General features: G+C 32.1%; 4 protein-coding genes across 8 annotated transcripts; 3 read left to right on the top strand and 1 right to left on the bottom strand.

The window, feature by feature from the left end:
• The first annotated feature begins 163 nt into the window (after positions 1-163).
• Positions 164-2,520, top strand: LOC137814415 (adenylate kinase 1, chloroplastic). The gene is made up of 4 exons (XM_068617152.1): positions 164-519; positions 1,392-1,532; positions 1,720-1,992; positions 2,071-2,520. Exons 1-4 carry the CDS (start codon positions 280-282, stop codon positions 2,212-2,214), a joined length of 798 nt encoding a protein of 265 aa, XP_068473253.1. The 5' UTR covers positions 164-279; the 3' UTR covers positions 2,215-2,520.
• A 4,785-nt stretch (positions 2,521-7,305) lies between these two features.
• On the top strand, positions 7,306-12,462 carry LOC137814414 (WRKY transcription factor 44). 4 transcript variants are annotated; one of them, XM_068617148.1, is made up of 7 exons: positions 7,306-7,952; positions 8,080-8,164; positions 9,838-10,106; positions 10,188-10,319; positions 10,457-11,178; positions 11,606-11,764; positions 11,896-12,462. In XM_068617148.1, exons 3-7 carry the CDS (start codon positions 9,885-9,887, stop codon positions 12,071-12,073), a joined length of 1,413 nt encoding a protein of 470 aa, XP_068473249.1. In that variant the 5' UTR covers positions 7,306-7,952; positions 8,080-8,164; positions 9,838-9,884; the 3' UTR covers positions 12,074-12,462. The 4 variants fall into 4 exon arrangements, with proteins under 4 accessions (XP_068473249.1, XP_068473251.1, XP_068473250.1 ...); XM_068617150.1 differs by having other exon boundaries at positions 7,397-7,952; positions 10,460-11,178; XM_068617149.1 differs by having other exon boundaries at positions 7,497-7,952; positions 9,852-10,106.
• A 2,204-nt stretch (positions 12,463-14,666) lies between these two features.
• On the top strand, positions 14,667-18,803 carry LOC137814413 (probable serine/threonine-protein kinase PBL7). 2 transcript variants are annotated; one of them, XM_068617146.1, is made up of 5 exons: positions 14,667-15,938; positions 16,806-16,924; positions 17,141-17,330; positions 17,426-17,817; positions 18,239-18,803. In XM_068617146.1, the coding sequence occupies exons 1-5, from the start codon at positions 15,839-15,841 to the stop codon at positions 18,503-18,505; spliced, it is 1,068 nt and encodes a 355-aa protein (XP_068473247.1). In that variant the 5' UTR covers positions 14,667-15,838; the 3' UTR covers positions 18,506-18,803. The 2 variants fall into 2 exon arrangements, with proteins under 2 accessions (XP_068473247.1, XP_068473248.1); XM_068617147.1 differs by lacking the exon at positions 16,806-16,924 and having other exon boundaries at positions 15,387-15,938.
• A 1,175-nt stretch (positions 18,804-19,978) lies between these two features.
• Positions 19,979-22,613, bottom strand: LOC137814412 (glutathione S-transferase L3). Its single transcript, XM_068617145.1, has 10 exons — positions 22,382-22,613; positions 22,210-22,284; positions 22,074-22,134; positions 21,581-21,667; positions 21,396-21,494; positions 21,212-21,314; positions 21,051-21,127; positions 20,716-20,823; positions 20,371-20,451; positions 19,979-20,252 (listed from the first exon to the last, which is right to left on the bottom strand). Exons 1-10 carry the CDS (start codon positions 22,390-22,392, stop codon positions 20,241-20,243), a joined length of 714 nt encoding a protein of 237 aa, XP_068473246.1. The 5' UTR covers positions 22,393-22,613; the 3' UTR covers positions 19,979-20,240.
• Between the last annotated feature and the right edge of the window lie 469 nt (positions 22,614-23,082).

Here is a 23,082-nt window from a genome sequence, read left to right as displayed (position 1 = left end):
TAAATTAAAGGCTAGATAGTTTTATTTTTTGTTTCAAAAACTTGATAATGTAACGCACTTTGAGGAACTAAAATTCAGCCTTTATCCGAGAAAACACGTTTACCTAAAATTTAAAATGAAAATAAGAATTATTTAAGAAAAGAAACCTAAAGCACCCTACCCTAAATCTAAAAAAAAAGTGATTTATTTAAGAAGGATGCAGTGCTTGTGCTTACCACGCACTCAGCGTTGCAAGAATACCTTTGCCGCCGCGTTCTCGTGCCACTAGCTGCGTTTCCAATGGCGGCCATAACCCGCCTCGTAAAGCGCACCCCCTACCTCCCTTGCGCGGCGCGTAGATTTCTGTCTCACGCGCCGCTTCACAAGGAGAGGAATGTGCAGTGGGTGTTCCTGGGGTGTCCCGGCGTGGGAAAAGGCACCTACGCCAGCCGCCTCTGCAACCTCCTCGGCGTCCCTCATATCGCTACCGGCGATCTCGTTCGTAGCGAGCTCGCCTCCAACGGCCCGCTTTCTTCCCAGGTCTCACCCTCTCTAGGGATTTCAAAACCCTTTAATCGATTTCGTTGACTTTGAATTTCTGAGGTTGATGTGTTATGCCCACGCGTTGTGAAACGTAAATCTAATGCTTTCCTGTGAACTGATCTTAAGAGTTTATGCTTTTGTTGTTTACAATCCCAGTAGTGATGTCATTATGTGACCCTGTGGTACTAGGTTGTTCATTCTGGTAAAAACGAACTTTGGAATTCGATGCAGTTAATAGGCTGAATTGGAGATCCTAATGTTGTCGCTTGTCCCCTTTCAGTGATGTTGTTTTGACAAACATACGGCTATCAGAGTGAAAACTCCGGGATATTAAAGTGATTTCAATCTCTGATTTGAATGTCATGCTTTGTGTGGATCTGAGATTTTTTTTTGGGTTCTAATTGATACAGCCTACAAGACTAGCAACTGAATACTTGTGGCATATTTTTGTTGTTGGTTAACTTTATTTTGACAATCTGCGCCGCGATCTATGAATTTTTTTTATTTTCAGTTCCTTAAATAGTATATTTTGTTAGTTTCTTGCATTCGCCTCTTTGACAGTAGTGAAGGATTGTTCTGTTGTTGGGGCTGCATATATGCTATTTATTTACTATGTTATAAGCGAAACTGCCTGCTTGTCTTCATAATCAGTGAAATTTTGAATCTTGATTTCTTCTCGTTTTTGGAGTACCCTATTTTTTATCTGTTTATTGCAAGCTGTTGAGTATGGATTGAAGATAACATGGTTTTAACTTCTAATTAGCATAGTTGTTTACCTAATAAATTGTAATAGGATGGTATATTTATTTTTTTATCTACCAAGCCATCTATTTTTTACTTTCTGATTTTCAATTTTTGGTCTTTTACAGCTATCAGAAATTGTTAATCAAGGTAAATTGGTGTCCGATGAAATCATCATGAATTTATTGTCGAAGAGGCTGGCTGATGGGGAAGCAAAAGGTGAATCGGGATTTATTCTTGATGGGTTTCCACGAACGATGAAGCAAGCAGTGAGTATTGATACTTTCCTAACATCCTTATATTGATTACCATATGTGCTTGTAGTTTGCTTTGATGTTTCTAGAGACTAACAAGCCAAACAATGGCTATATTTTCTGGCCTCCCCTGACTTTGTTAATCCCGCCTCATTTCATAACAGCAATGCAATAAAAATGTGCTTAACATCTGTGATATCAGGAAATATTGGAAGGGGTAACTGACATTGACTTGGTAGTCAATCTGAAGATCCAAGAAGAAGCACTGCTTGCAAAATGCCTTGGTAGAAGAATTTGCAATGAATGTGGAGGAAATTTTAATGTTGCTTCCATCAGCATCAAGGGTGAGAATGGGCGCCCATCAATGGTCATGGATCCACTTCTTCCTCCTGCACATTGTATGTCAAAGCTCATTACACGTTCAGATGATACTGAAGCAGTAGTCCAAGAAAGGCTTCGAATATACAGTGAAAAGGTATTTGTGTTATTATTTCGTTAATTTTCCCCATTCATTTGTATTAATTTTATAATTGGTTTTCTATCATGCTTACAGAGTCAGCCTGTGGAGGAATTTTACCGTAGTAGAGGAAAACTGTTGGAGTTTGATTTGCCAGGAGGGATCCCGGAATCTTGGCCTAAGTTGCTACAAGCTCTTGATCTTTATGATTATGAGGAGAAGCAATCCGTTGCTGCATAAGATATAAAATCATACCATACAAATGAGTATTTCATTCTTTGCATGCATGTATGTATTGCATGCCTCAAATTTTTTGCAGGATATAGAACCAAAGAGGGTTTCTCTATTGGTATTATTTGGATAAATAATGATAACATGTTCGAATCTGATATAACCTTCCCGGAAGGGATTTCACTATTCTAATTCTGTTAATTATGACAATGGTTTTGCTGCTTTTTAATGGTGTCAGCAGCAGTTAATGTCATAGAGAATTGCTGATGAGCAAATAAGCTTGAGTAAGTTTGGCACATAATTATTGTGTACTAATTTCTTCTTTGCCGATTTCACAATCCCCACACATGACTCCTCTTGGTTGACTCTGTTTTGGATGGATATTATGGTGGTTCAAATCATAAGAGTTTTCTTTTTATTGTTAACTGGAATATCTGATATGTGTTTGGATGAAAGCTTTGTTTTTCATCAATATTATTTAATTGGTACTTCGGTTTGCAGAAATATTCAATGATCCTGTCATTGTAGTTTTTGGTACACATCGCAGCTGGCCGAGCTGGTCGTCATAGTGTTAGCGAGCCAGTAAGTTTAATCAGCTGCTAAATTAATTAAGTGAGGGCACGGTACCAGCTCTTGACTGCTCAAGTTTTTGTGGTGCAAGATAGATCGTGCCCTACATTTTATCTCAGAATTCACCACTTCCTTTTTCTTCCACCTTTTAATTTTGGACAAAACATAATTGCATTTTCTCATGTGCTTTTAGTGTTGTTTTTAAAACAAAATTATTGTGTTGGAAATTTGAATTTTAGTTTTCATCTATAGGGTCTGAATGAGCTATCTAACCTTATGTTTGGACAAGGAATTTTACAATTTCTAAGACATTTAAATATATTTCATTTTTATCTTGTTTCTTTTTAAATATTTTATTTGGATAAGACAATTAAATTTTAGTGAGTTTTAATTTTCTTATTTAGATAAAGTATTTGAATTAAATTATTTAAATATTAAATAATTGTTAAAATTTTGCAATTGATATTGATTGGTGTTATTTTTTTGTTGAAGTTTGTTATGATATCTTAAGATATATTTGCACAATTTTTTCTCACTTATGTTAATAGAAAAATAAAACTTGAACAAACTATTGATAAGAAAAGAAATCTTAATAAACTATTGATAATAATTACATCTCTTTTGATAAAAAAAAATCATAATCCACACAAATTATACACATTTACTAAAACAATTTAATTCACGGCAAAAGGAAAAATTGTATTCAACATTAGTTGAAATTTTTTTAATCGATATGAGAAATAATAGTGATTTACAATAAAAAAAAATAAATTAAATCATAAAATAAGAAAAAACTAGTCTATTAATTGAAAAGTACTTTTTGTTAACAATGTTTAGGCCTTATTCAACTCTATCACATCTTAATCTAAATCAAGTTAAGGATAACTACAACATGAATTTGAGAATAGAAAAAATTACGAACTTTTACTTTCTAGATAGAATTTAATTTCTTTTTAGTTTTGAACAATTTAATTATTCTAATAAAATTATAAAATTTCAATCCAAACATAATTTAAGTGAACTTTTGATTACAATGTTTGTGAATACTAGGATAAACATTTGTGTTCAAGTTATGTCTTTTTATTCAGAAAATGTCTCAATTTTAAAGTTATTTTTAGATTCAGAAAATGTTTTTAGATTGTGATATGAAATATATATTTTTCAAAATTCATGAAAAATTAATGGATTATGTAATCTAGAAGTATATTTTAAATTCTACTAATTTTAAATTTTTTTATCATAAATTAGCTTTCGAATTAGTGATTGAAAATATGTTTTTTTTTAAAAAACATGAATTACATAATTCGAATTTGTATTATGGATCGGATAATATAAATTTTTTACTAAATTTGGGAAGAAGTTGTGGATTGTGTAATATAGAAGTACACAATCCAAAATATACAAAAACACATCTCTGTAACCAAACTTTTAAACATTTAATTTTTTTTACAAAATAATACTTTTGAAATTATAAAATTTATGAGGGTGCTTCAAGAACCTAAGGAGGTGCAGGAAGAAGCATCCTTACTAGGCTCGAGTTTCTTGTGTTGTAAATGGTCTCGGAACAATGGGCTTGATGTTACTGAAGTTTTCCACTTGAGGGTTGCATTGTGCACCCCTCATATTTTAAAGCTGCACTTCCAATTTTAACTTTGCCTTTTTTGGAAATAAATGGTGAAATGTGAGTAACAGTGTGTTTCTTTAGAGCGTTTGAAGCTTTAGAGCATTTGTAATATGTGTGGTGACTAGCGGTTGGTGGTTGATGGTGGTGTTGTGGTGGTGGTGGTTGTTGCATTATTTGTGTTAGGAATTGAATTTCACATTTGAAAATTTGGAACTATATGCTGTTATGTTCTTGTGTGCTAGAAAATATTTTGAGTTTAAACCTTTTTAATAAATTAATATGGAACATTTAGGAATTCATTCTTGGGTGATATTTAGCCGACAGAGAATCTTAGACCAAAAGTTGGGCATGCTTAGTGTATGCCATTAGAAAAGAGAGAAATTAGTGGTATGTCAGAAAATGGAAGGAAAATTTGATATTTGCATGTTTCATAGTAACTTGAAGTGAATAAAATATGGGTTGTGTTGTGAAATTGGAGGCAGAAAAAGGGGAATTGGGGTCCTCTTCAACTGGTGCAGTCACATGCAATGCTACCATGTCGAGCATTAATTTCTCAACATAATTAGGAAAAAACAAACACTAATAAACTAGTTTTCTCAAATCATGCTTTTCTTCAATTCTTCATGAGATTTAAACATGAGTCAAGTTCAATATGACAAAACAAAACTTTTGGGTTCACATTGCCAATCAATTAGCTTCAATGTATACGTCCTCTCATAACATTTTCAAACTCGCAAAAAAAATTGTTTTCATGAAATTTTAAACAATAATGTATTATAATTGTTTAAGAAGGGTTGAGATGACCATATTCTTAACCAAGTAACTCTTCTATTGTTTTCGGTGTTTGACTCTTAATTTTGAAGAATATAATATGTTTAAAAGGTTCTTCAATACTCAAATTAATATTCAACTGTTAGAAATAATAAATATTATCATAAATGTATATCTTATTTTACTATAAATCAACTTATTTATAGGGCTATATTGAGTATTGAGATCACTAATCATGATCAGGTATTGTGATTAACCTAAAACAAAGGTCTCGGAGTAGTGCTAATTTTGTAATTAACAAGACTAATTAACCTTAATTGATGTGATTAAGTAAAGAGACTACGTTAAGTAATTCTGTCAGGCACCTTGCTTTTTCATTCAATTTTCTATGCAATTGGATCAACAAAGTATAAGTACGATATCAAAATCTCATTTTTCATACAAATGACGCATACAATTATTGATAAAAAAATGTTTAAAAAATATATTTCATATAAAAAATGCTATTTACTAACGTTTATAAAACATTATTTAAACTAGTGGATAAAATATATTATGTTTTAAAAAATGAAAATAAAAATTTGAAAAACAGTAGTGAAAAAATGTAATTTTTGTGGGGCATACACAACTAACATTCCGACGCGTGCACATGCACTTGCCGTCCCATCTAACGTTCCAATGCCTCAACTAACTCTCAAACCCAATGTTATGTGTAAACCCTAATTTTGATTCCAAACAATTCCTTCATCGCTATTTTCTAATCTAATTAATATTATTATATGATTATTATCTCTGTCTTAACCACCTTTATCATTAAACACACATATATAATAAAATTAAAAATATATTATATTTTAATTTGATTTATTCATATGTGTTGCTTATCATTGACAATAACTTATTTTCTACTCTTCAAATTATTATACAAAATAAAAATACACAATGCTTATAAAAAACCTATAGTACTTTGAGATGCACAATCATCAATCAATCCATCATCAATGATAACATGAAAGTTACTGTTTTCGACATATAGTTCTCAATGGAAAATGGATAAATTATTCAACTTTTTCTAATGAAGATAAGGTAAAAATAATAGCTTTTTTGGTCTAAACTTTTTTTGGTATCTACATCATATATGAAAATCCTCATTCCTAATGAATCGTGGAATCACGAGGTCTGCAAATTATTAACATTTTTTGGTTGATAAAGATATTTTTAAAAATATTTATAAAGAGTAACATGATGATATTTTTATATTAGAATCTTTAGTTCTTTGACAGATTAAAGGATCCAATGAGAGTAAAATAATATTTTTATCACAGTGAAATATATATTTTAGCTAAAAAAAGTTATATTTTATCATTTAATGAAAATAATTTAATAGAATGAACCCCATGTTCAAACATTTTCTGGTGTGGACATAAGAATTTGAGGAATTTGCATAAAAGTTTAAATTATTTTCATTGTTGTAAAAATAAAACAAAAAAAAGTATATATTTGAAAAAAGTATGTAGTTTTTATAATATATTAAATTTATTATATGTTGAAAAATTTATATATTTGATATATATATATATATATATATATAAATGGATGCTAATGTTATTTTATAAGATTAAGTTAAATTTAGAGTAATTTGATATAAAAGTTATTTTAAAATATTTTTTAATTGACTCTACTAAATAAAAAAATATATGATATAAAATAATTGCTTTCGATCATTGAATTTAAAATAAATATATATTTTTCTATCATCTTTAGTTTGATTGTAAGTGTTTTTAGTTTTGTGAGTAATCCTGTTGGAAAGTAATATTTTCTCCATCCGATTAGCCTTTGATCTGCATCATGGTTGTTTTGATGATTTTCTAAACTCTCTTTTGTTATTTGCTTCCAACATAAATAATTTTTTATGGTGATGAAAGTTATTTTGCTTTATAAACGAAGATGTTTATGATTTGAAGGTATGAAGAATAATAAAAATAGAATCTAATGAAAACTTTAAAACAGTGGAAAGAAGGATTAAGTAAATAATATACGATGATATCATTGAGTAAATAAAGAATGCAGAAATAGGAAAAAAAAGACATAGGGATTGATGCATTTATTAACTTATATGTTCTATGCTTTTGCGCAAAGTGTCTGCAAAGTGTTTGTAACAATGACAGTAAGAGTAACAGTAGTATGAGGTGAAGAGTTGAAGTAGTCGGTGTGGGATCTAATCTCATGCGTGAAGAACACTGTTCATGTGACATGACATCTTCTTCTTTCTCTCTCTCTCTCTTAGCGAATGGTCAAAGAGGGACACTGAGACAGTTAGTTGTCCGTACAATACAACATTGGAGGTTGGCTTCCACTGCCAACCACCAATCCCAAGATTCATATTTCCCAATAAACATAACACACACCATGGCATGCAACTACACTCACCTTTATTTTCTTTGCACCAAAAAAAAGTATACTTTTAATCATTCACTGCTAAGAACCCCAGAGCATGTGTGCTTCATTTTTGAAAAGGGTGCATTGCATTACATACATTAGATTCACAGTTTTACTTTCAAATCAAAACCACTTCCTCATCTCTCTCTCTCTCACTCTGTATCTGTATCTGCTGCTGGTTTCTGTGTACATTACAATATAAATATTCATGTACTAGAGTAAGGTCAATGTGGACTGTTAAGATTTGAGAATAAGATCCCCAGAAGAAGCTGCTTCAAGGACCTTTACTTTTGTTGGTTTATTGCTGGGATCTGGAGAAGAAAATCTTGCCTGTGAAACCCAGGTTTCGTATTTTTGTTTTTATGTGCACACACTACCTTGTTAACTTCATTAAGAACTCATATTTTCATTTTTTATGGCCACACACACACACACTCATATTTTGTTGTAATATTATGAGGCTTATGCAGGAGAGGTTAAACTCAGGTTTTATACATAAAGCTGGAAATGAAAATACACCCAGAATAATCCTCATCCTTTTGTCCCAGATTGCTGGTTAGTTCTCTACTTTTTTCTTCTTTGTTTTCTGAATTATTGGTAGCACTGCACCCCTTAACACAAACACAAAGGATGAGAAGAAAAGATACAAACAAGGAAGATACAAATCAGCTTCTTTTTTCTTTTCCTTTGAAATATTCAAACTATGGTTTTGGAAAAACTTGGTACAAATTAACCATGATTCGGGACTTTTCAAAAGTCATTCCTAACATTAACAACTCAGAGTGTTTCTGTAAGATCTGGTTTTCTCAGATTTTTCTGGATTTCATAGATCAAGATTACAAGACTGTTTTACACAGACTCTTCTTACTACATATGTTTTACACATATTCAATCACCACTCTTATTTTTTTATTTCATTAGACAGTACAAAATTACATACTTTTTTACTATTACTGTTAATTGTCGTCAACTTTTTAAAATTAAAAAATTTGAATTCATAAAATTGATTGAAATTGTGAATAGATGGTGTTCCAGAGCCACTTAATACTGTATGCTCCTTCTGTACAGGTAGGCCTGGAGCTTTTAATGTGAATTTAAAACTCAAAATGGAGTCTGGAAAAGTTGAAAACCTGTTCAGAATAATTCCCACTTTAAACACACAAAAAAGATACATTTTCAAGCTTTTTGTTTGCTCAAGGGGAAAGAAAATAAATAAATAAAATTATATTTTGGAAAGTGGCTTTAATTTTTCTTTAACTAAATCAAAGATAATGGAATTAGGTGTTTTAAATCAAATTTTAAACTATTAGTTTTTTACAATAAATTACAAATAATATTAGGGATTTTTTTAATGTTGTGAGATATAAATCTCTCAGTCTCTTTCTCTCATTTATCATATCATTCTTTTGCCACATGTATTGTATTCACACTAAAAATAGAGGGAACCTTTTAACATTTTTGGAAAGGTGTAATCCTGGTAAAATTTTCTTGGATTAGCACATGGCTATCTCATAGAGATAAAGCTATGAAGATTAGAGTTTTTGTGAATTTGTTTCAAAAATGGAGATTGATGACACAAAAAACCAAAGATTTATAAAAGAAATGGCCACGTTAAAAAATAAATAAGACTTGTAACACTTTATAAACCTTTCAAAAATTAATAGAAAGAGTATTTTTTTTATATATACTTGTAGTTTTAATAGTATTTTTTAATTATATCATTATGAATTTGAGGAAGATATTAAGTTAATTAATTCTCTTCCCATTTGTTAATGAATGAATATGACTATCATGGTATATTGTTAAAGAAAAATATTAACAATGTTTAAAATTTAATTTTATAGATTCCTTTTTTTATTTAGACTTATGAAGTTAAAGTTATTTAGAAAAATTAATTTTGGTTAAATTTATATATTATGATGTAATTTATTGAGTTTTTTTAACAAAAGATTAATTTTATTTGAACTTATGATTCAATTCTGTTTACATTTAAGATCAATTTTTATTTAAATTTATTTTTAAAGAATAACTTGTAAATAATTTTATTTAAAATTTATAAAAAATACTTATAAGTAATATATATACATATATACAAATATTCTATTATTATCACAACTTTGTTTACGTGAGGCTAATCATTTTCAAACAAAATTTGTTTTGGACTAGGAATCGTGATTAAGCCTTTGAGTTTGTAATATGTAACAATGTTGATTGATCATATCTGCCAGGTGATTTTTTCCAGAACACACTTTGCAAAAGAGAGACATATTTGAAGATGGATATTAAGGAAGCAGAAAGGGTGGTGATTGCCAAACCTGTTGCTTCAAGGCCTACTTGTTCTACTTTCAAATCTTTCTCAGAGCTCCTAGCTGGTGCAATCAATGTTTCTCCTGATATTGTGTCTTCTCAAGCAACAGTTTCTGCCATTAGACCCAAGACTGTGAGGTTCAAGCCTACAGCATTGAACCACCCCCCTGCTGGGTTTGATTCTTCTCAGGTGAACTTTTGTTTTACTTGTTCAAACACTCTTCTTCCCAGTTGCTTCATTTCCAACATAAGTGGTGTTTTACAATTTCAGGCAGATACTTTTGGAGCTGCACTTAGTAACCCTTCAGAAAAGAGTCTAAAACTTGACACCAATCAGTCCCTCATATACAAGCCAACGGCAAAACTCGTGTCAAAGACAACTGTGTCTCTTTTGGCAAATATGGTTAGTGGTGAACATTGATCTGAAGTTTTATAGTAACTTCTCTTAAAAGAGTTACCTGACCTGTGTATTTTAATTTTAACAGTTAATTCAGATGATTAATATTTGTATACAATTGTCTCTTTTCGCTTATTTTGAAGAAGGGAAATTGCAGCACTGGTCAGCAGCAAACACGGCAATTAATGGAGGCCAATTTTCAACATTCCATCAATGAAAAATGTAGAACCAGCATGAGTTCACATCTTGATCAGAGTATTGCCCTGCATTCAGAAATAAATCAGATCAGTGAACCTAGTAAGATGGTGCAGCAGAACACAGAGGAAGACCAAAAGACTTTAACATCCTCAGCGAATTGTGATCGACCTTCTTATGATGGGTACAATTGGAGGAAATATGGTCAGAAGCAAGTAAAAGGGAGTGAGTACCCCCGAAGTTACTACAAGTGCACACATCCTAATTGTCCAGTGAAAAAGAAGGTTGAAAGATCATTTGATGGGCAGATTGCAGAAATTGTTTATAAAGGTGAGCACAACCATTCGAAGCCACAGCTTCCTAAACGAAACACAGCATCAGGGACACAAGGTTCGGGGGTAGTGTCTGATGGAATGGTTCAAGATATGTGGAGTAATAGTCACAGTGAGAGGAATGAAGGCAATGATAGTAGAGTTGATAACACTGGAGGACTCTCTGCGCTTTCAGATTATTATGTCAAAGTTCCACTGCCCAATGATTATGTTCTAAATATTGGTGCAACTAATGCTGGTGGAGGAAGCACGGAAAACTCCTGTGGTCTAAGTGGGGAATGTGAGGAAGCAAGCAAGGGTTTTGAGGCACATGAAGAAGAACCCAGAAGTAAAAGAAGGTTAATTCTTTTCCTAAATTTGTAATTCATCCATAGCCTGCAATAATTCTAATTTCATGTCACCTGCATCTCAGATAAATGGTAGGTTAAGCAGTTATATGAGAATTCCACCACATAATAGGTGAGTGTGTGCAATGAATCAATGCATGAAAGCATATTTGACTAAAGTTTTAGTCTTCCTAATGTCCTTATTTTGTTCTATAAATTCAAAAAACATATCTGATCCTATGAAATGCCTTTACTTGGCTTCTAAAAGTTCATAAGATTTTGGGTTGCATGATTCATGCCATCCTTCTGGTGCATCCTGTCCGAAAACAGTAACTAACTGTTCATCTAGTAACACGTTAGTAGAATTTTAAGTTTTTATCTGGTCATTTACCATTTTTAGTTAGAAGATAATTTATATTGAATGATTCTCATGGTTCAGGAAAAATGAGAATCACTGTAATGAAGTAGCATTATCAGAGGAAGGTTTAGTAGAGCCGCGGATTGTGATGCAAAGTTTCACAGATTCTGAAATACTTGGAGATGGATTTCGCTGGAGGAAATATGGGCAGAAGGTGGTGAAGGGTAATCCATATCCCAGGTTTATACTTGTTTCCTCTTCTTCTTCTTCTTATTCTTCTGTATTCTAAGATCACTATACTGATTATTATCTGTTTTGATTCTCCTATTTGGTAATGTTTTCTTAGAACATGAAATAATTTTGTTTTGCAGAAGTTACTATAGGTGTACTAATATTAAGTGCAACGTTCGCAAACACGTGGAGAGAGCATTAGATGACCCGAGATCATTTGTGACGACATATGAGGGAAAACACAATCATGAAATGCCTCTGAAGAACACTGAAAGAGATTCACAGGCTTCTCTTAGTAAAGATAAACCACATAATTAATAGACACTTCATTTAGTTAACAAGTATGACTCAATGGCACTGCCATAGGCATCAGAAATAATTGAGAAAATTCATTACTTCTATATCCTAAAGTATGATCAGAATAATTGAAGTTGATGAGAAAGACCAAGATATTGACAACTTTAAATGCAAAAGCTAATGAGACTAAGATGTTTGTATAACCTTATTGGTGCTGGTAATTACCTTTCCATCTCTCTACCTAATCAGCATCATATATACATAAATCTTCACTCAGTCTTTTAATCTGGAGTGTATATCATATGCTGTATACTTTTTTTACTTCTTTTATAGCTATGGAGACAAATGTTGTTTCTTATGTAATAGTTTAGGTAATACTTTCTTATTCAATAAATTAAGAGTTAGCAGTAGTTTATTGTTAATTGTCATCATCTATATATGAAAAGAACTAAAATGATAGTTTCACATTTTTCCAAAAGAAAAACATCCACTTCACAATCCATGCTTAGTAAGAATGAGTTAATCCAAGAACACTAGCAAGCATAGAACTCAATAAAGACAATTGAAGTTATGCTTCAATCAATTGGTTTAGAATTTAGGATTTATAACGGATGCAATTTTGATTACGATTACTTGAAAAAAAAGAAGACACATGAAAATAGAAGAGAAACAATAAATTCATGAAAACCAATAACAAGTTTAATTTGTTGTCCTCACAGCAAATAAATTATTTTCATTAAGTCATTAATTTGGTGAGAAAAAGTGGTTAGAGGGATCACCAAAATAAAAAAGATAACATAACCATCAAAATTTGTGACAAAAGCCGAGAAAAAAAATACCAATATGCTTTGAGATATAAAAAAATCCTTAGAAATCACATATATGGATCTCAATTATAAGGCAAGTTAATTATAACTATATGACTAAAACAATTATAAACATTAAAAAAGCTATAGTTATTATCTCAACAATTACACTAAAACATTACACAAATTGAGAGTTAAAACAATATAAACTTCTAGCTTGTGTATTACATAGTTGATGCAACTCCTTCCTTCCCGCAACTTTGTATTTTTCTATACCTTCATATTTTTTTGTTAATTTTTCACCTTTTTCTTAATTTCAGAATATGAAATTCGAAAACTTCTCATATTATAGAATTTAAAATTAAAATTTGTAAGTTTTTTACATTCTAAAATATAAATTTTATATTCTAAATTTCAGATTGTACAAACCTAATACAATTTATTCTAATATCTAAAATACAAATTTTATATTTTAGAATTATATTCTGAATCAATTCAAATTTCAAATTTTTAATTTATACTGTACAATCTAAATTTTATATTTTAGATTCCACAATTGAAATTTTTGAAAGTATAGGACATAATAATAATATAGAGTGCATGAATAAATTGTTAGTGGTTGATTAATAAAATTGATTGGACTCCATATTTATAATTAATTTTAATGTGTTAAAATTGGATGTAAGGTTTTGTATTGATAATTTTTCTAATGACTATAACTCTCGCTTAATTGGTAACTAATGCTAAACAAAATTTTAATGTTTTCAGTTTTGGCGTTTACACATAATATTAAACTTTTCTACAATATAATTTTTCTACAAGCATTTTTTTCAAGACATACAATTAATTATAAAGGAAAAGAAAATGCATGATGTTAGACCACACAAGTAAAAACACTTTGAAATGATCAAATAAAAAATTGTTATGATTGTGAGAAAGAATAACATTCATTACAGTTTTAGTTCATTATAAACAACTCTTATTTCTATTTACATCTTTGCAGAAAAATGTGTGATTGCAAGAATGATTTGTGTTTTAAGAAGAATGTGTGTGATTACATAACTAAAAATTACATAATAATAATTATTGTTCCTGCAAGATTAGAACTCTACGAAACACTTCTCTTGTTGCAATCTTCTCGTCTTCCCGGTCTTACGATTAGGCTTCTTTCGGCTGAATCTCTGATCTGGACACGAGGGATACCTGCGAAGACACTCCGACGATTAAGTCAGTCCGAGAGCTAAGTACCAGAGGAGTAGGGAGTGAATAGTTACCTTGGGTGTTGTGCCTCTTCTGCTATTTATACTGCTCTAGATGGGTTATGACTGCTATGGACTTGCTTTAGGGTCCAAACGAAAGCACAATTGTGTTTTAACTGTGCTATCATCTAAGTTGGCTTGTTTATACCTAATTACGTGTTTAGATTTGCATCTTATCGTTTAATCGGCTTTGTCGAACCTTTCGGGGAATACAATTATGGTTTGAGTACTATGTGTTGTTAATTGAGTATTCATATTATGATATGATAATAAGAGTGTTGAGTTATAAGGATGAACTGTTATCCCCTTTTGTCAGGGCATTGGCCTTTAGTCTCACTCAATATCAGGTCTATAAAATTCTCTGTTATTAATTCAATTTTTATTAGAGGGAGAGAAAGAAGGAAACATATGATTGCAGTACGAAAACAGATGGCACTTTCATAGAGAGGGTTTGCTACCAGCTGTCTCCTTGTAATAGATCTTTTAAGCACAAAGTCTCTATCCATATTTTCATTATTTTCTAAAAGGAATTAAATGTGCCAATACCTATCCCACTAATGTGAAAGAAGAGAAATAAGGTAAGAATTTGTTTTTCATTTTATATGTATTTGTTATTTTTTTTAATTATTAATTTTTTTAAGTTGTTGTTGTTTTAATTGTAAGTTAATGTCTATTACAATTATTTTAATTATTTTCATTCTATAAACACTTAAATGATCTAAAATTTGAATAAGAAAAAAAAAACCAATTTTATGTTATAGTTTAGAGAAAACAAACATATTTCATTCAAAATAATGAGAATTATGAACCAAAGTAATGTGAGATGACAAAAAAAAAACAAGAATCCAGGCTTAGCCTAGTCTCTTAATTGTCCTTTTGAATAATTTTTTCACAAGGGAAAAAAAAGGCAATTTGATAAAACAAAATCTTCTTTCCCTCCAATGAGCCACTTTGATTATTGACAAAAAGGGATAAAGTGAAAGAAAGGAAAGAGAGGTAAATTTAGGTGGTGGCATGAACCCCATTTTGTAATAATTATAGGAATGTCTTTAATTAAGGTCTACAGCTGTTAGCTCTTGTTCAGTTGTGTGGCAAAAGTTGAACTGTGAGGGCGGCCAAAATTATGATAATTGAGTTAGACTTAAACTGCTTCACATGTACAAATTGAATGGACATTATTGCTTTTTCATTAAAATGGTAAGTGGGAATTGTTCCAACAAAAGCACAAAGCATCTAATTTTATAGATTCTTGTTGTAGATCTTAAGCCGTGTGTGGAGGGCAAATAGGAGTGGCAAGCATGACATGCTGTGACAGAAATTTACTTAATATCAAAGCAATTATTTTATGTTTGGACAAAAAAGGGAAATATATATAAATTTGTTTTATGAGATTAGTTTGGAGTTAGTTTTGGAGGTGATCCAGTGAGGAGAATTTGAACCAATCATGGTGTTTTTCCGACCAAAAGAGAAGGCAATGAATAAATTAATCAACTCAAACTAAAACACTAGGGAATTATAAAAACAGAAAATATAGAACAGAAGACACAGACACATGATAAAAGTAGACATAGAGAGAGAGAAAGAACAAAGGCTTTTTTCTAAGTTGTTTTTGTTGCGGTTGGCTGCCCGAGACACTGTGGTCGGGTCGGGTCCTGAGAGAGTGATTTGCAGTTTCCTTTCTATCTGATCATTGTGCTGCGTCCATTGAAGAGGAAACAAACATGGGTTGGATTCCGTGTTCTGGATATTCAGGAACTAAGAACAAGATTGAGAAGATGGAAGTTCAGGACAGTCTCGTTGGTCAGATCAAAGCCACCCCAGGTACTTTTTTTTCTATATTGGGAAAAGGGGAGAACAATTGAAGTATGATAGTGAAACCCTGTTGAGGACAATTGTTCTTTCACTTAATTAAGGTAGTTTTTCTGGGTTAGAAACTTGTTTCTTGCACAAATTTATCTCTTGTTTTACTTGGGGTTATCAAAAATAAAATTTAAGCGCGTTTCATGTATTTGGTACACCCGATTGGTGTTCTGGATGTGTAGAGTTTATGAATACAGGTAGCTGGGATTTCATGTGGTCAATGATTGCAATCTTTTTTATTCATTGTAAAACAAATTATTTTGGGAGTGGGATGGGTGGAAGCTGCATACGTATGATCTAATAATGTTATTTTCAGTTAAGCAAAATCTTTAATGCTAGTATGATTTGGTGTTGGATGTGTAGAATGAGTAACATTTTGATCTCTGTGTTGCGTCGTTTAAGAATGTCTTTTCTCACTATCTTGGATACATTTTATTGATGGTCTGCTACTAGCATTCAGGTGATGCTCTAAGTTTCAGTCTATAATGTTTCATGTACCTGAAATTATCTTGTTAATTTTCTGACCAATACTAGACTTGTTTCCTTTCAGTCTGGTGATTTCGTCGGTTACAAAGTATACACCTAGCTTGAATTTGTAGTATTGATCATAAATTTGAAATGATGCATAATGCATGCAGAATCAGTTTGTGATACCATGAGATTGCATTAACATGTGATGGTTTATTGAAGTCAAATATAACCCTGCTGTAGCTTGTGCTTCTTTCCTTAAAATATTTTTCGTGTCACTTGAGTACATGAAAGTTGAAGAGGAATACATCCACAAATTCAAAAGATACATCTAAAAATGGAACCCTGATCACATTGCAGCACAGACATTCCCATTCCGTGAATTGGCAACTGCAACTAGAAATTTTAGAACTGAATGTCTTTTGGGAGAGGGAGGCTTTGGTAGAGTGTACAAAGGGCGTCTGGAAAGTATTAATCAGGTGAATCTGTTTTCTGTTTGTTTATGAAAAATAAGAGAGAGGTGCTGAGAATTGGAGTGGTTCTTCCTGTTTTCATTGTTCTTCATCGTCCCCCTTCTCCACATTGATGTCTTCTAACAGCCAGAACAATAGATTAAGTTTTGCTGACACGAAACTTTACATAAATTTTGTGTAGGAGTTTTTGACAAGCTTCATCCTTTCTTCTGTTGAATATAGGTTGTCGCCATTAAGCAACTTGACCGAAATGGACTCCAAGGAAATAGGGAATTCCTTGTTGAAGTGTTGATGTTAAGTCTACTTCATCATCCTAACCTTGTCAACCTTATTGGTTATTGTGCTGATGGAGATCAAAGGCTTCTGGTTTATGAATATATGCCATTAGGATCCTTGGAAGACCACTTGCATGGTATTTTGTATTCCAACTATGCAAGTTGTTTCCCCGTTTCGTTAAATTTAATATTATCTTCTTGTTCTTATTGATTATATATGTTTGATTTGCAGACATTCCTCTTGGCAAGAAACAACTAGAGTGGAACACGCGAATGAGAATAGCTGCTGGTGCAGCAAAGGGATTGGAATATCTACACGACAAAGCTAATCCTCCTGTCATCTACCGTGATTTAAAGTGCTCTAACATATTGCTTGGTGAAGGGTATCACCCAAAGTTATCTGATTTTGGTTTGGCTAAGCTTGGCCCAGTTGGGGAAAACACACATGTATCAACTAGAGTTATGGGCACCTATGGATATTGTGCTCCAGAGTATGCCATGACTGGTCAACTGACTCTGAAATCAGATGTTTATAGCTTTGGTGTAGTTCTTCTGGAAATAATTACCGGAAGGAAAGCAATTGACAATTCAAAATCTGCAGGAGAGCAGAATCTTGTTGCATGGGTAAGACACTCCTACAGTTATCTTATCTCATCTCCTAGTGTTGGGTAATCATTTTAAGCAGCACAACAAAATATGAATTGTCACTTACACCAAGCCTTTGACCAATCTCAGTGAAAATGCTTTTGGTTGAATGAATTAAACATCTTTAAGTATATTTTCATTTGCAAGATAAATGAAGGGGTATGGACCAGTCATCTTGCATAATTGTACTTAAGCTTGAGGATTTGAGGGTAGAAATCCTTCACACTCCTTTAGTTTACAGTTACCTCTTAATAAAAGCAACTAACATAGTGTATGATTAAGGAAGAATGTTTTGAGAGAAAATTTCGTTGTGAAATTAGAATATTTCATAACATGGGTTGGCCCTTGCTCCTTAATTATGAGTCGTAACCTTCGATGGACTTTTCTGATTTAACTGCAGGCTAGACCCTTGTTTAGGGATCGAAGAAAGTTTTCACAAATGGCTGATCCAACACTCCAAGGTCAATATCCTCCAAGAGGACTATACCAGGCTCTTGCTGTTGCAGCAATGTGTGTTCAGGAGCAGGCTAACATGCGTCCAGTTATAGCTGATGTTGTCACAGCTTTGTCTTACCTTGCTAAACAAAAATATGATCCCAATACACACACAGTTCAAAACTCTCGCCTTGCTCCGGGTACTCCTCCTAGAACCAGGAGGGGGCTATGATATGCAGCTCAATACTTGGTGGATACAACAAAATTTGGAGAAAAAATCAAATATATTATTTAATGAGCTTCTCAACTCTAAGATATAGGTTTATAGATGTTAATATCAGTTGTCCTTTGGTGGTGTTCATTCAGTTCATAGTACAGTTCTAAAAAAAGAACAAAATTCTGTAATTCTGGTCTAGTTCCTAAAAATGTACTCAAAACCGCTTCCATTTATGTCTGGAGCTAAGATAGTTGCTCCACTTTTTTCCTTTTTATCCAAAATTTTATTTAAGAGCAAATTGCTGGATTCATAATTCATGTGCCTTCTATCTTGACAACGTTCCTGCCTTTACTTCTTTATGGTGGTCTTCTACAGTTTATAGAGCTCTGTGGTATTATATATATTGCATTTTTCAGTTGCGTAATTGAGCATTAAGTATCTTTTTCGTAGCCCAATTTGAACCTGAGCTGAATCCTTGCATATAATCATTTTTTAATTACCACAAGGATAAAACTTTAAGGGAGTAGGGAGAAGCAAAAGAGAATAAAAAAAAAAAAGGAGAAAAGAACAAATGTGATAAGTGAGATGATGACGAGTAAAGAAAAATGTAAGAATTTGTGATGAAAAAGAAAATAAGGGTATGTCAATAGTTTTTCATTTTTAGATGTGGTTATTTTAGTGCTTTTGATTTTGTTTCTTTCTGGTCAAATATTAATCTAAATATTCTGTGAACTATTGAGATCAATTTTCTTTTAAAATGATGCTGCAAATGATTACAAGTTTGGAAAGGGAAGAGAGGATATGTATTTTATATTTAAATAAAGAAATACACATTGTTTATCTTTATTTCCTAAAATTTACTTCTCAAACACACTTTAAAATATTGCCTATATTCATAGTAAAATATATAAACAAATAGATGAAACTATATCATCAAATGAAGATTTAAGCTTACTACATAAATTAAGAAATTATAAACAGCCAAACAAATATATAGCACATTAAAAAAAGTAAAGAACCAATCTACTTTAGAACCCCTCCCCGCCATCGATTCCCGGGAATATTTAGAGTATGTGTAAATAAAAATGCAAATTTGTCAACAACATTTACATAAAAGCATGAGAAAGTTATTTATGTACCGTATTCATAAATGTTTGCACTAAATCATGCTAACGATAACTTCTAGTTAAATAATAGTAACAAATGATAGAAATTAAACTTCATTTTTATTTAAGCATAAATGGCGTATTGTAATTTTCAAACTATACCACCATACTATGATCTTAAAATATTTTCATTCTTTTACATTAATTAACATAATTTATCCCGAAATTATATTATCATTATTATTATTTCCGTTCTAATCCCCACAAGTTCACACTGTTCTTTTTGTATATTTTTTATTACTTATATTTTTTATTGAAAATTTGTATATTACTTAATTAAATCTGCATAATGATAGAATTCACAATTCAATACCATGGTCGGTAGAGTATAAAAAGACCATTAATTTATTACGATTTACATATCCAAACATAATAACCATAACTCAGTATTAAAAGCGACCACGCAAACACAAGCCAAGCTGGTACACATACACATCACCGACCTTGAAATCAAATTATTTGCAGCAACTCTAGAAGCCAAACCAAACCAACGCTTTATTATCGACTCTAGCAGACAAAAGAAGCGTCCCATAAACACATCACTTTCTTGCCAATAATCTACATCTTAGAGGAAGCCCCGGATTTTACTGTTGAGCCTGCAGGGCACAAAAGTAGAAGTTCAACACAGTAGCAAATAAAATAGAAGGAATGGCGGAAATCAACAACAATTATGCCAAAAACTCAATCTTGAGGAGTGTGAATTGTTTACCGTACCAAAAAACGTTTCTTGAAAAGATCAACAATATCCTTCGGATCACCTCTTGTTTGTGTATACGCATTAATCTTGTTCACTTCCTGCAAAAGAAACATATTTTCATAAATGAATATATCTTCTGTAACCAGTAAGTTCGAAGCAGTTGCTCTTGAGGCTCCCTTGTCAAAACCATGAAAAAGATCAGGACCATTCTGTTTCCACTTGTTACAAAGCATATGAAGTTCTCTTCTTGCTCAAGATTGATGATTATGACAGGAAACAATCCAATAACATATAAGAATATAAAGCGGCACAAATTATTTTGGAACTGGAAAATAGTTTCCATAGAACTGCTTCTAGTATACCTCAATCCATGCTGCAAGTTTAGGTCTTCCTTCAGTTATATCATGTTTGAACACCTCAAAAAATACGAGCTGGAATCTTTCAACAAATGGAACATAGGCAATATCCACCTGATCATCACAAGCATTTACAAGTCATATGGGAGAATATAGTCATAGGCCCTACCATTTATTTTATGCTTTATTTACGCTTGAGCCATGACTACTTTAATACTTTGTTCCGTCACATAGAGAATATAGTCATAGGCCCATGTTCCTTTTTTTTCTAGAGTTTCTTGCAAGTGAATAGGTCAGTCAATAGAAGAGGAACATTCTCAAGACTGTTGATTTCAACTTACCCAGCTAAATTGACCAAGAAAGAATGGCCCATCATCAAATTTACCAAGAGAATTCTCCAAGTAATCAAAAGCAGGACCTATTAAAATCCCAATTCTGAAGATTAATTTCATCCGGACTCAAACAACACTTTCCTCTATTATAAACCCAAAACCGTACTTACTGGCTTGTTGTATTGGATCTCCTTTCAGTGCAGAATACAGCTCTTTGGTGAAAGTATCAACATAAGAAATCAACTGCTCACCAAATTCTTTCTTGGCAGGATCCTGAAAAAAAATCTTCTCAAAACAACTCCTCCCTTAACAATAGATAGAAATGTGAAGTGAGAAAGAATATTCAGTTCTTACACTGGGAACCAGAGATTGACCTTCAAAGTTGTCATCTATGTATTTGACCAAATCGAGACTTTCTCCCAAGACCTTCCCATTGTGCTCCAATGATGGCACCTATAACATGAGAAGAAAATATCAATCGAATACCCAATCATAGACTAATATTTTTTCCTCATTCAATAAGCAAGTTAAACAAACACCTTGTTTTCTGGGTAGACTTTCTCCTTATACCAGGCAGGCCTGTTTTGAAGATCAATAGGAACCAGTTCGATCTTGTCTTGTAGTCCCTGCATGCAGTATACCCAGATCAATCATCAACCATGAAAGAGAACGACCTATGGCTCACAGAATACCATGAATTAAAGAACAAATTCAAAAATCCACCCTCCACCAACAATCGCAGACGACAATCTCAGCGGCCAAATTAATATCTCAACATCAGAATATTAGTACTGCATAAAATGTGTCCTCTTGAGAGATTCTGATGTTTAATCATTTAGGCAAGATGAATGAGGTGGTATTTCTTATTTTTTATTTTGACAACATTTTTTTATTATGTATGACATTTTAGAGAAAGGACAAATGAAGTATTCACTGGTAAATTAAATGTGAAAGATAATAGTAGTAGTAGATTAATAAAAATGAAGGTGAATACTGAATAGGTCATTTCAAAAAGAGGAAAAGGAGAGCGACCTTGTAGTTCCGAGTGATCCAAACACGCTGCGCATAGGGACAAAGATAACTGATGTACAACCTAGAACAAAATAGAAAACAATTATGAAAGATAGTAATCGGCACAAAAATCAGGAAGAAGAAGAAGAAGAAGAACCTGGTGGTTCCGTCGAAAAGAGGAGGTATCTCGGAGGTGGAAGTTAGTGGGGGAATACGAGCTTCTTGCACGCCGCTGAAAGACGAAGAGGAACCGGTCTCAAATGAAAAGTAAATGCAGATGATAATTCATGAATAAATCTGTTACGGTGGAGAATGAAGAAGTGACTTACGCGGTTGCCATGGATGTGTTGTGTTGTTTGTTGGGAAGTTTGGACGAAGAAAGAAAATGTGTACAGAATGGCGTCCAGATTCAGTTGGAGTGGGGTTGCTTTTTATAGGACCCCCTGACGTAAAGGAATCGGTAGCAGTGATCAATATTTTGCTTTCCCACTGTCAACTGTCACTCCCACCATCCAGAAACCGCTAACACTATTCTATGAATATCGTGAATAAACATAAGTAAAATTATAAATTCTCTTACCACATCCTTATTATTTAATTTTCTTTTCAATTTCTAAATACACTAAATAAATAAGGATCCACTTTCTACTATACACTATCTACATAGATAAAGGAAACTTATATGACACTGATATACGCACGAAAATATATATAATTTTTAAAATATAGGACGAGTATATATATATATATATTATAATTTTAAATTATATAAATTGAAAATAAATATTTATGTGTAAAAGTCTATTTTAGATTTTTTTGAGAATAGGAAGATATTTTTTAGGACTGATTCAAAAGAATTTGTTTCTTATTTTTATAATCATAATAAATATTTATATAATAAATTTAAGTTTTTAGAAAATTATTGTATTTATATCTTTTAAAATTGTGTTAGAATCGTGTTAGAATTTTCAAAAATCCAACAAATATTTTTTGAATTGAACACTTCACCGTCCTATGAGTATCGACACCG

Source organism: Phaseolus vulgaris, chromosome 1, assembly GCF_000499845.2.
Source record: "Phaseolus vulgaris cultivar G19833 chromosome 1, P. vulgaris v2.0, whole genome shotgun sequence".
Classification (NCBI taxonomy): domain Eukaryota; kingdom Viridiplantae; phylum Streptophyta; class Magnoliopsida; order Fabales; family Fabaceae; genus Phaseolus; species Phaseolus vulgaris.
Note: the sequence above shows the minus strand (reverse complement) of the source record. Positions and strands in the feature narration are given on the sequence as shown.

Excerpts from the sequence above, each read along its gene's own strand:
- LOC137814415 (XM_068617152.1), top strand. The coding sequence starts at position 280 with ATGGCGGCCATAACCCGCCTCGTAAAGCGCACCCCCTACCTCCCTTGC. Across the intron at positions 520-1,391 it reads ACGGCCCGCTTTCTTCCCAG|CTATCAGAAATTGTTAATCA; the intron begins GTCTCACCCTCT and ends GGTCTTTTACAG. Across the intron at positions 1,993-2,070 it reads TTCGAATATACAGTGAAAAG|AGTCAGCCTGTGGAGGAATT; the intron begins GTATTTGTGTTA and ends TCATGCTTACAG.
- LOC137814414 (XM_068617148.1), top strand. The coding sequence starts at position 9,885 with ATGGATATTAAGGAAGCAGAAAGGGTGGTGATTGCCAAACCTGTTGCT. Across the intron at positions 11,179-11,605 it reads GAACCCAGAAGTAAAAGAAG|GAAAAATGAGAATCACTGTA; the intron begins GTTAATTCTTTT and ends CTCATGGTTCAG. Across the intron at positions 11,765-11,895 it reads AAGGGTAATCCATATCCCAG|AAGTTACTATAGGTGTACTA; the intron begins GTTTATACTTGT and ends TTTGTTTTGCAG.
- LOC137814413 (XM_068617146.1), top strand. The coding sequence starts at position 15,839 with ATGGGTTGGATTCCGTGTTCTGGATATTCAGGAACTAAGAACAAGATT. Across the intron at positions 16,925-17,140 it reads GTCTGGAAAGTATTAATCAG|GTTGTCGCCATTAAGCAACT; the intron begins GTGAATCTGTTT and ends TGTTGAATATAG. Across the intron at positions 17,331-17,425 it reads CTTGGAAGACCACTTGCATG|ACATTCCTCTTGGCAAGAAA; the intron begins GTATTTTGTATT and ends TTTGATTTGCAG.
- LOC137814412 (XM_068617145.1), bottom strand. Across the intron at positions 21,495-21,580 it reads AAGTCTACCCAGAAAACAAG|GTGCCATCATTGGAGCACAA; the intron begins GTGTTTGTTTAA and ends CTCATGTTATAG. Across the intron at positions 20,452-20,715 it reads AACTTGCAGCATGGATTGAG|GAAGTGAACAAGATTAATGC; the intron begins GTATACTAGAAG and ends TTTCTTTTGCAG.